Raw genomic sequence first — 12,322 nt, 5'->3', positions numbered from 1 at the left:
AATTATAGGGATCAAACAACTAGTCAGGACTTGGGTTTCCAGGTCTCCCAAAGGCCCGAAACTCCCCTAGAGGCTAATGACTGTTTACTGCTGGGACCTTCCTCATTTTTCTTCTGTAACATTTTCCATCTTAAGAAGGATCGTCCCATTCAGCTGAGGAGCATGGTGTCTGAGTGGCTGAATGGAATTACTACCAATGGAAACTATGCTCCAAGAGGGGTTGATAAAGCAGCTGCAAGGCAAACCTTGGCTGTTTTTTCCATCCCCTCCCCAAGCAAAGTTAATTAGCATAGGGAAAATGACTAAGGTGTTGACGTCACCTCTTTCCAGTAGAAACTTAGACTCTGTCTCTGTCTGCCTGAAAGCATGCAGGACTTGACTCAGGAATTTGCTGTCCAAACAGGATGCTCTGAAAGCTGTGCCTTTTTTTTTTTTTTTTTAATCCCAGGGGGCTGGACTTTCGGTGCTTTTATAAGGGCTGGCTGGAGAAAGAACTTACAGCCTCTTGCAAAGGAACCTCACTTGGGGCTTGACTGCCTGAACCGCTTAGCGCTTTCACTGTAGGAAAGCAAGATGCACTTTAGAAATTTTAACTACAGTTTTAGTTCTCTGATTGCCTGTGTGGCAAACAGTGATATCTTCAGCGAAAGTGAAACCAGGGTAAGGCTTCTAAATCTAATGTGATTTTTGAGGGTTTTGCAAAGCCTTCTGTTAATTGAGACTATTAACTGAAATATTTGCAGGGGTGTGATGTGGCTGTCTTGTGGGTTTGGGGGTTTGGAGATAAGTCCAAAATACTTGGAGCTTTATCAGTCAAAGCTGTTGCCTGAGGAATTAACTGCGAAGGAATTTTGAAAGCTCTCAATATTTGAAAACATCCAGGTCCCTTGACCGACTAGTAATGCAACTAGTTTTAATGCTGCGTTTTTCATCCTCCGTAGGCTGTAAGTAAACTTTTGGAGGGAAGCTTTTTCTGACAGTGGATAGAGCGGTCCACTTTGACATCCAGAGATCAGAATAATTTAGTTTTATCTTAGGAAGTAAGTAGCATAAAGATGTTTGTATGTTTGTAGTAATTACAAGGGCCTGTCCTCAAGTTTTCAAGTCTTTCGCAGAGAAAATGCAGCCATAGCAAATAATAAAACTGGATAAATAACTTAAGTGCAGGGATAAGTGTACCTCCTGGGAAGCAGCTCCCATTGATGGTAATTAGTATAATTAGTCGTTTTAATTACTATGCTTTTCTTCTTCATTTGATTAAGATGTAAGATTTCCATCAGTAGCTACCCAGCTGTCTAATTGATCTTTAACAGTATCGTATATGAATGAATTCTTTGTGTTCTGTTTGGGGATGGTCTTCGTGTTCCATGCTTTATACTCAGCACCATATTGAAGCCTATGAAGGTTTTGTGTCATTGTTGCTGTTTTTTTTTTTTTAATTAAATCTAATTCCATAATTGTGTATGACGCCTGTGAGCCGGGACTGTGGTGTTTGAACTAGATATCAGAGCACACTGTATGTATGAAAAGCCTACAGAGCCCATGTATTTCATATTAGCCTTGTGTGAGTCAAAACTCATTATTTATTTAATTAATCAAAGAGCGATGCCATCCAACAACTGTAATAATAACCAGGTATCAGTTATTGGAACAAATAAGATTATTTTATAGGAGAACGGTATCACAGTAATACGGATTTAGCAGATACTGTGCCTTGCCTTGTGTTCTGGTCCTGAGCCCTGACTTGTATTCTAAAAATATTCCTCAAAGTCATCCCCCCTAAATTCTGAATCATAACTTCAAAACGAAGCAGTTGGTCACAATGCCTATTGATGAGGTCATGCAAAATTCCAAATTTATGCCCATACTCTGTGCCAGAAACTTGCCCGTCCTCATGCTCGGGAGAGGTGGAGAAAAAGTCACATGCAGCCAGATGAAATCCTCCGCGAAGCATCTGCTGCGCATTGTTCTCATTCTTCGCCCCTCTGCAAAACCCCTCGGAAATTCTCATAAACTAAAGAAAAACCATGGAATCCAAAGAGGGGAAGTCTGTGAGTTGTTCCCACCCTCCCCACCCCCCAACCTGCCCAGTGGAGACAGGCTGGAGCTCAGGTCCTGTCCTGCCTGTGCAACAGCTGGCACCTGGAGATCCCATTCCCTCACCTCTCTCTAGCACCGAATATTCTTTTTTTTTTTTTTTTTTTTAAGCACCAAATATTCTTGAAAATGTTCTCCCCTCTTATAAGCCGTCCTCTGGCCCCTCTGCAGACACCATGCTTTTCACAGGTTTGCAAAGAACTTGATGGGCCCCCTCCACCTCTTCTTCTGCGTGGATTCCCTTTGTAGAAGGCACGCTGCTCCCAGCGGACCCTCAGCCAGCCCTTTCCGCCTTTCACAGAGTTCCCACAACCTGCCCTCAGTCTGGAAAAAGAGACTCAGAAAGCACAATGCCTCCAAGCCCATACAGTCTCTCTGGAAGTTTCGACAGCCTGTCAACTCCCTCCCAGCTACCCCCACCGCCTCCTGCTGACACCCCCTCCCAGGACCCAGCACGGCAGGGGGCTCTCCAAAGAGCTTTTCCCAGAAGGCTGCTGAGCTCGCTCCTGAATCAAAGCCTGACACCCTTGAACTTGGGCATTTCCATTCTGAGAGCTCACGCTGTTTCATGATTTTCACTGGCCTTTGTAACACTGGAGCTAGAAACGAACACATGTGAAAGCCAGCCTGCAGAAATGGGTCCATTTGCAGAACCTTAATTTTTAAGCTAGTATTATTTTAGTGGGTTAAAAAGTAACAGACCAAGTGGGAAAACAATAGGGAGATTTCTTCTTAAACCTCTTCCTGTACATGAAGAAACGCAAGGTTTCTTATTAACTTCGCTGTTTCCCAGTGCAATACAATTTTTCGTTTGCAAATCAGCCTTCGGTGTTCTTAAGCCCTAAAGAATATCCAATGCACACTGCAACACCCCAAACTGAGCAGTGGGATGGGAATTCACGGGGCTGGGGAAGGTTGTTGGACATTAGGAACTGCCAGACCGAGATGGGGGTGGTGACAAATCACCAAGCCAGACCTCCCTGGAATGTCATCTGTCTCTACTTTTTAAATTTATTTTATTTATTTATTTTTTCGTCTGTCTCTGCTTTAAAAAGTCTGTTTCTGTGACTCTAAGAGGTGTTTAAGTATTGGTACTTGTTCTGATTAAATGAATTTAATAAATCATACATTCTTACTTTCTTCTGAAATCACCCATCCTGGAATTAAAAGGGCAGAAAGAGCAAATCTTCCTCAGAGAGGAAAGGCTGGGTCTCTGATTTCTCTAAGAAAGAACTTGGGGAGTGTTCTTGAAATGATAGCAGTCCACTTCCTCAAGAAGAAATGTAATGGGAGTCGACAAGACCCCTACACCGGGATGTTCTAACTCCTTTTATTTTTGCTTTTACTTTTCAGGCCAAATTTGAATCCCTCTTTAGGACATACGACAAGGATATCACCTTTCAGTATTTTAAGAGCTTCAAACGAGTCCGAATAAACTTCAGCAACCCCTTATCTGCAGCAGATGCCAGGCTCCAGCTGCATAAGACTGAATTTCTCGGAAAGGAAATGAAATTATATTTTGCCCAGGTGAGTTGGATCCATGGACATGCATGCTTCTCCCTCTCCCCCCTTTGAAAGGTAGCTTTTATACATCGATTATGTTATAACATTGACCTTTTTACGATATGCATTTTGGCTGCAATATTGAAATTACAAAGCATCTCCTATTCCATTCATTCTTTTTTTTACCATGTATCGTCATTCATGATCATTTTACCACAACATTAAAATTTTTTTTAAAAAGATCCTTATAACAGGCACATAATAGTCTCCCATGTAGATACTTCAGGACACATTTAGCCAGTCTTTACTAGACGTTTCTCTTGTTTTCCGATTTTTCACTGTCACAGGTAATGCTGCAACGAACATTCTTCTACACCCTTTTTTAAAGCATGTCTATGTTGTCATTTGAGTGACAAAAGCAACACGAGATATCGAAACAACCCAAGTATAACACAAAAGTCCCTAAAGTTGAATAAATAACGTTTCCCCACCCTCCCTCCAAAGCCTTCCCCCTAATGTAACCACTTTTGAAAATCTAGTGTGAACCCTTGTACACTTTCTTTTTCACATATGCAAACACACAGAGTAGTTCATTTTCTTGCACAAAACGGTGGGGTTACTACAGCCTTCTCTTTTACGTAGCCACGTATGATGGACAACCTTCCCAGTCAATGTGTACCTCATGCATTGATTTATTTTTTTTAATTTATTTATTCATGAGTGAGATAGAGAGAGAGAGAGAGGCAGAGACACAGGCAGAGGGAGAAACAGGCTCCATGCAGGGAACCTGACCTCCAGGATCACACCCTGGGCTGAAGGTGGCGCTAAACCACTGCGCCACCGGGGCTGCCCTCCTGCATTGATTTAAAACTCGAAGAATTCATTTTGAAAAAGGCTAAGTTCATACTCTAAATCTTCAGTGCCTCCCTATCTTAAGAAAACATCAGCATATGGTTGAAAGCAAGCGACCTCAGAAATGGTCCCTGACCTTGGTCTGAGTAACACTGGGTGAACCTTTCCTGCTCATCCAGAAGGTGGTTGATGGCGTGCAAGGCTGTGGGCCTGAAGACTCTAGCACTCCAAGATCCCGTGCAGCAGGTTCCCAGGGAATTGCTCAAGGGTCGGGGCTAATGACATGTCCCAGACGGAGAGCAGACCTGAATGGGTCCCCACTCTGTACAGGTTCTGAGCAGCGCCGAGCTCCGCTCCGTGGAGAATCAGCAGTTTGCAAGTGGGGGCATGTGCTTCAGCACAGGCTGCCAGGCCTGGCTGGAAAGGAAAAAATGAGTTAACCAGACAGGGAGCAAAGGCTAAGAGATCCTCCTGGTAGCAGGAGTCCTGGCCCCAGGGCCCTCAAGGGCTGTGAAGGGTTTTGCTTTTTTTCTCTTGCTCGCCACATGTCCAGCTCTCCCCTCACTTGTCCTCCTCCTTCCAACCCTTCCTTCCTTCCTTCCTTCCTTCCTTCCTTCCTTCCTTCCTTCCTTCCTTCCTTCCTTCCTTCTTTCTTTCTTTCTTTCTTTCTTTCTTTCTTTCTTTCTTTCTTTCTTTCTTTCTTTCTTTCTTTCTTTCTTTCTTTCTTTCTTTCTTTCTTTCTTTCTTTCTACACAGAGAGGCAAAGAAACAGGCTTCCTGCGGGGAGCCCTATGAGAGACTTGATCCCAGGACCCGGGATCACGCCCTGAGCCAAAGCCAGATACTCCCTCCAAACTTCAATGATAGGTGACCCATTGTCAAGGCAGCTCACAAAGTCCTATATGATTATAGAACGGTGATCCAGGGTCCAAGGGGAAGGAGCTTCTTGGATGCTGCTTTCTGATTAAAGCTGCAACCCCCCACCCCCCGCCCCCCCCCGCCCCCCCCACCCCCCGCGTTGGGGTTCTGAGCTCCCAGGCCTGTGTAGGAACAGACCTGGTAGGGAGGCTTCCTGACTGGGAGGAGGAGGGCTCCCTGGCGCCCTGAGGGGTAAATTAGAGCTGGGATGCGCTGCCCCCTGGTGGCCTATGGGAGGCACGGGTTCTGACCTCGGATTCTTCGTTGTGAGTACACCTCTTTCTGCATTTGGTCAGGTTCTGGATAATTACCTAGTCCCGCCGCAACTTTTTCTGATTTACTCAAGTAAATGCATGCTCCTCGTGAAAATTAAAATACAAAGAAAACCGCAACTGATAAGAAAGATGTAGTGCCTTTCTGGATTCCCCTCTAACCACTGATAGAACTTCTAAGCCCAAACTAGCATCATGGGTTATTGTTTCATGTTATTTTTTATTTTTTTTTTAATCTCCTGGAAGGTGGATCTTTTTTCCCCTTCCTCGTTATGGCATCTGATTTGGAGGCCCAGAGGGAGGGAATTGTGGGGTACCACTGGATGGGCAGGAGTCCAGGGGTCCCCATTCCTGCTTTGGCTCCTGAGAAACTCTATTTTTTTTTTTAAGATTTTATTTATTTGAGAGAGGAGAGCACGAGCCGGGGAGGAGGGACAGAAGGAGAGAGACAAGCTGACTCCTCACTGAGCAGGGAGCCTGACGCGAGGCTCAATTCTAGGACCCGGAGATCATGACCCGAGCCAAAAGCAGATGTTTAACTGACTGAGCCACCCTGATGTCCCTGAGAAACTCTATTATCTTGGGGCTGTTGCTTAGCTTTTTAGGAGCTTCTGTTATGTCTCTGATATGAGGAGCTGGAAGAAATGGATTCTGAAATCCCTCTGACCTCAACAACAGTGCTTTATTTTTCCATTTCTACTAAAACTGTACTATTTTTCCATCAGTCTGGGTCAGTGGTAATCCCTTGCCATCCCTGTGCCTGTGGGTCCCAGTCCTGGGAGGGGGCTCTAATCAGGTTAGCACCATAACCCGTCACCTTCTCCGTATAGACCGTATCACGAGCCATCCTTGAGCACACGTCCTAGGCACACGTTCTGCTGCCCAGACCTGGGCTTGTCCTTTCTCACCTGTCCTCCACAAGGTATCCCTAGGTGCCATTGCATCGCTTGGGTTCTTTCCTCAAGAAACATCCACCTGTGTTTCTTTCTCTCCTCAGACTTTACACATAGGAAGTTCCCACCTGGCTCCCCCAAATCCAGACAAGCAGTTTCTGATCTCTCCTCCTGCCTCGCCGCCGGTTGGTTGGAAACAAGTGGAAGATGCTACTCCCGTCATAAATTATGATCTGTTATACGCTATCTCCAAGCTAGGGCCAGGTAAGCTGTGCCCTTGGGTGGGAGCGGGGAAGGAGATGGTGGGAAACTGCTGGAGGGCCGAGACAGAGATGCTCACCTGCCGCAGGGAACAGCCATATCCTTGTGGCTAGGAATTTCATTTCTGGTCAAGGTGGTTTCATCCATTGATCTGATTCTCACCGGCCCTTTTAAATGTTCAAGAGAACCATAGAGAGGAGAGGAGAGCCCCGGTCATGCATGCCCCCACTTGGCCCCATTGGGGTGCTCCCCTGCTGACTTGCCAGAGAAAAGTAGAGGTTCCAGTCCTCTGATGCGACATCAGGTGTGAGTATTCAGGGAGATAACAGGTGCCCTGGCCTCAGTCTTCTCCACAGAATGGGTATTACCCAGTGGAGTGGTGAGCAGTAGAGGTAGAAAGCACTTCAAACAGTGCCTGGCCCATGGGCAGCGCCCAGTACATGATTTTTGGAAGCAATAAAATGTGGGTGGTTCCTGTCTTACCTGCTAGGGTGTGGTGAGTGGGCAGGTGCAAGGGGCGTCAAGTGGTTCGAGCGCACCCTCCTGCCCTATCCATAGAGCAAATGTAATAAATGCTGAGGCCATCAGCTTCTCCTTTCTCCTTGACCAGCAATCTGAGCATGTTCCTTTGGATTGAGGGTTTTATTTCTTGGACCATCAGCAGTTTCATGTTGAAAAGATTACATTTCTGAACACACTGCCCCGGCGGAAATTCCCTCTGTGGGAGTGAGCAAGAATCACGTTACTTACTGGTAATGGTGGCGTGAAGGTCAGGGTCAGGATGGCCAATCTGAGGAAACGGGAGCTCCTCCCAGCAGCTCCTGGCTCAGGCACATTAGCAGAGCTGACGGGTGGAGTCCACCTAGATTCTAGAGAGAAGAAATGGGACCTCCACCTGGGGAGATGACAAACTGCTCCAGAGCCAAGAAGTGCTGCTAGGGACAATTCTTCACATTCCAGAATCTACCACTCCTTTACAGAAGGCTAATTTGAGAAGCCTCTTCAGAAACTAGACATAATAAAACCCACTCACCCTTCATTTGCTTAACGGTGAGCTAGAACCACATTCTTATTTGGCTGTACTTTGCAAAGATTTTGCAAATGTGGCCCGATGCCAAAGCTTTCTGGATTGTGGCCAGTCCGTAGGTAGATAAGGATCCTGACCAACGTGATCTTGTGACCCTCCACCTTCATTCCCTCTCTAAGAGAGCTGAGACTCGCCCACCTTTTCAAAGCCACTTGCACTGATATTCCAGATAGAGAAAAAACTTTGCGTGTTCCCAAGAGTCCCCAGAGTAGCATGAGGCAGGTCCAGAATCAGGCTAGAGGCAAACCCACCCCAGCACCCCCAGGAGGGTAGAGCCAACTGAAGCAAACCCTCGTCCCCCTGCCTGTTTAAATCATAGCATTTCGACTACACCCAACTTCCCACCAGTAATGATCCCCGCTCTATTTGTAAACATTAGTAAAACTAGGTGACACTCGTCGGGCCTGTGTCCTGTGCACTAGGTCAATAACTTGCCTTGCACTCAGGTAATCAACTTGGTGAGGTCAGAGTCACTATCATCAGAAGGTCACGGGGATATGAAAAAGTGTGCCCGTGGGCTCCGGCTCCTGAGTGCTCACAGCCCACGGGTTGGCCAACTGCCTCCCTCAGCCCTTAAGATGCAGCCAGACCCGCACCATAGATTGCTTCTCAGTTACAGAAGACTCATCCGTCCCACCCTTGCTGGGCCAGAGCCACCTGAACTGGACCAAACCTGGCCAAACTCAGGCTGACACAGAACTGCAGGACACTCCCGGCTCCCGGGGGTGAAAGTTGTCCTCTGAGAAGGGATGCTGCGGTCAGAAATGTTTTCGGAGCGCCTGGTTCAGACCAGCCATAATTACACCTCCTGTCCCCAGTGTGTGCTGTTCCCCCAGAGCCTTGAGAGGGGGAGGCTCGAGGTGGCCCTTCCTAATGTGTTTTATCCATGCACTGTCTTTGCCTGAATGCTCACTCCTCACACCTCGCTGGGGAGTCATCTGGATAATTTTAGGAGGCCCGGTGAACAGGTTAAGTGTAATTAAAAATACAGCCCTTGGGGCACTTGAGTGGCTCAATCAGCTAAGTGTCTGACTCTTGACTTCCACCCAGGTCACCGTCTCAGGATGGCGAGATGAGCCCCAAGTTGGGCTCCGTGCTGGGCGTGGAGCCTGCTTGGGATTCTCTTTCTTCCTTTCCCTCTGCCTGCCTCTCACATTCAAATAAATAGATAGATAAATAAATAAAATACACTCTTTCCATACTCCTCTTTTTTAAAAAAATATTTTATTTATTTGTTCATGAGAGACACAGAGAGAGAGGTAGAGGGAGAAGCAGGCTCCGTGCAGGGAGCCCGATGTGGGACTCGATCCTGGGTCTCCAAGATCACGACCTGAGCCCAAGGCAGATGCTCAACCGCTGAGCCACCCAGGCGCCCCTTTCCATACACCTCTGTTCACAGTGTTTAAAAGCAGAGTAATATGTAATGGTGACTATATCTATATCTATTTAAGACTTATTATATTTATATATATACATTTTTATATTATATTTGTGTGTATCTATCTACACATATATATATTTTTTTTTTTTTCTGCTAAAGCCACCTAAGGAATGCCAATCCAGAGCAGATCTGGCCGTGTCCCTCAATCCCCACTGAATAGCCGCAGCATCTTGGCCAGTCAGACCCCTCCATGCTTTTTTCCCCATTTTGCTCGTGCCCTCTCGCCCCTGCCTGCCTTACCCTGTCATTTGTCCTCCTCCTCCAGGGGAAAAGTATGAATTGCACGCAGCGACCGACACCACCCCCAGCGTGGTGGTCCACGTCTGCGAGAGCGATCAGGAGAACGAAGAAGACGACGAGGCGGAGAGGATGAAGAGACCCAAGCCCAAAATCATCCAGACCAGAAGGCCGGAGTACGCGCCTCTCCACTTAAGCTGAACTGGCCCTTCCCCCAGGGGAGAAGAAGTATTCTGAATCACACCCACGGGGAGAAATCTTGTACTGTGGAAGTGGCCGCTCACGACCCGGGAGGTGACAGCCGTGATCCCGGTGGCAGAAACTCCAGTTCATGTTGCTCAGAAGAGAATCGGGGCTCCGACTCCAGGTCCTGATGCTGCGCCTCTGCCGGTGTCCGTGGCTTCTGGGAATGTCCTGAGCCCATCACTGAGTTTGAGGTGATCGCACAAGGACATTTGGGCACGTCTCGGGAAGACTGATAATGGTAGCGTTCCCTACTTGTTCTTTTCCAGTAGGTTCTGTTTTCGTCAAGGGCAGCTTCATCCCTGGGTGTGGGGAGAGCCTTCTGTTTCCAGCCAGCCTGCGGGGTAGGCTCTCTCTCCTGTTAGGCAGAGGCACCGCGGTGCCACCAAGTGTCTGGGGCAGAAACGTGAAAACGAGAATGAGGCAATGTGGGATTTGTAGTGTTTCATTTTCTCCCCCCTCATGTTCTAATGTTTGTGCATGTATACTTACTGATTTTCAGAACTAACCTTTGTTCGTGTATAGAGTTACGCCACTGTTAGTTTTACATCTTTTGGGAAGACGGGAGAGCATTTGAAAAATCTGTCATCACCTTTCCAGATTCCTGACTCTTTTCGCAACTGCAGTCACACGGGGAATCTCACCGGCCACACGGCCGCCCCGCATCCTAACCCCCCGCAACATCCACCCTGTGCTTTGGCAAGAGAAGTCGAGCTTAAATTCCTGTGTAGAGTTTCGCTTTATAAAATTCAGAGAATAGCAGTTTCACTGCCAACTTTCAATGGGTGAGAAATTTTAGTTTAGGTGTATTGGGTCAGACATCGGTTCCATTGATTTCTTTTACGTGGTGGTTTATCCACATGAATCGTAGCCCAAAAAGAAACCTTTTTGGTTTCTTGGCTGAGATAGTTGATTTTTTTTTTACTCCACTAAAACATCAAGATAAACTTGTAAATAAAGCTGATAGCATATATTCATACCTATTGTACACTTGGGTGAAAAATATGGCAGTGGAAGAGTGGTGTCAGACTATTACCCTACCTGTGACTTGTATGTCGTAGAAAACGCTGTTAAACGTTGGACAGGACTTGAATTCAAAGCATGTGAAGTGGATATCGTACACGTGTGGTGGAATGCAAGAGATGCAGTGCCTTTCCCCATTCATTCCCGATGGAATCGTTACAGTCGGTTAAAGTCTGTAATTTTTTTTTTCTAGTTGTAACGTGTCTGTCTGGTAAATAGGTATCCTATTTTGGCCTTACGATACCGTAACAAAATGCATCGTTTTGAAAATACCTAATGCCAAGTAACAGTGCATGCTTTGGAAATTTGGAAGATGGTTCCCTTTAAGAAGCAAATACATATTTGATTGTTCATATCCAGAAACTGACTGAATGTTCTCAAAACGCTGTTTACAGTACTCGGTGAGGTGGGGGGGCAGGTGAGGGAGAGATCATTGCCCAGCTGTTCAAGTGTTCCTGGTTAAGTGCTTTTAAACTGGAGAGGCTAACCTCAAACTATTTTTTTTAACTGCAGTCTATAATAATAAATCAGCACAATATGCTCTTTACGGAAAGGTTCGTGTTTGTGCCGTTTTATTTCTGATGCTCCGTCTGGGAACTCTTTGAAGCCTGCAGTCTCAAAAGGAGACACATTCCTCCCTAAGTTTCTGTTTAGAAACTTCCAGTTCTTTGCCGCGGATGGCGGAGGGTAAACGTAAGGAGGAGAATAGATAAAACCGAATCGGGAGTCTGAGTATGTGCTGAGATGATACCATGACAAAAACACCACTCACCAACAAGACCAGCAGCCCCGCTAAACAAACAACAGTGTTTCTGATTGTTAATTTGAGGAGTTGTCTTTCCTGTTAGGAAAGATGTCCACGCAAGACCCCAAATCACAAAGGCCGGTTATGTTCGGAAGGTCTGTTTCTGCACCTTCTGTTTGAATCCCAAGCGGCCTTTCCCTGGAGCCCTGATTACACGGGGTGGTGAGCCCGCTGTGCTAGCCCACAGAAGCCCAAACCACCCAGGGTTTATTTGCCAAACTCTCACAAATGACATTCATCTCCATCTAGATTAACACTTGGCATTTCTCCATGAAAATTCACATGCTCTTCTTTTTTTCTCTTATGAATAGCCTCATCCTGTCGTGTCCAGGAGAACTGACGTATTTTAAACCCATAGATGCTCGATGTTTAAACATGTTGCAAAATCCACTTTTTAAAAAAAAGATTTATTTATTTATTTATTCATGAGAGACACAGAGAGAGAGGCAGGGACAGAGGCAGAAGGAGAAGCAGGGAGCAGGGACTCGATCCCAGGACCCCAGGATCACCACCACCCGAGCCAAGGCAGATGCTCAACCACTGAGCCACCCAGGTGCCTCAAAAACCCACTTTTCAATCAGGGGGCCCAATCCGATTATTGAGCAGACTCACTCATTGACCACCTAGCAAGGGAGGGGGCTGACATTTACCATCATGTTGACTAGTAAGGAGCCCACCAATGAGCACAGG

At 46.5% G+C, this 12,322-nt stretch overlaps 1 protein-coding gene across 4 annotated transcripts in view; it reads left to right on the top strand.

Moving 5' to 3' along the window:
* The window catches only part of RCAN1 (regulator of calcineurin 1), a 94,140-nt gene extending 82,760 nt beyond the window's left edge, over positions 1-11,380 (top strand). For 2 of the 4 annotated variants that reach the window (XM_038581430.1, XM_038581433.1), the window contains exons 2-4: positions 3,451-3,624; positions 6,640-6,799; positions 9,590-11,380. In XM_038581430.1, the coding sequence (XP_038437358.1) occupies positions 3,451-3,624; positions 6,640-6,799; positions 9,590-9,762 (507 nt within the window). In that variant the 3' untranslated portion in view covers positions 9,763-11,380. Of the gene's footprint in view, positions 1-489; positions 661-2,012; positions 2,052-3,450; positions 3,625-6,639; positions 6,800-9,589 lie in introns of those variants that run through there. The other 2 variants (XM_038581431.1, XM_038581432.1) reach the window with 2 other exon arrangements.
* Positions 11,381-12,322: the final 942 nt, after the last annotated feature.

Source organism: Canis lupus, chromosome 31 (genome assembly GCF_011100685.1).
Source record: "Canis lupus familiaris isolate Mischka breed German Shepherd chromosome 31, alternate assembly UU_Cfam_GSD_1.0, whole genome shotgun sequence".
NCBI classification, from domain to species: Eukaryota; Metazoa; Chordata; class Mammalia; order Carnivora; family Canidae; genus Canis; species Canis lupus.
Note: the sequence above shows the minus strand (reverse complement) of the source record. Positions and strands in the feature narration are given on the sequence as shown.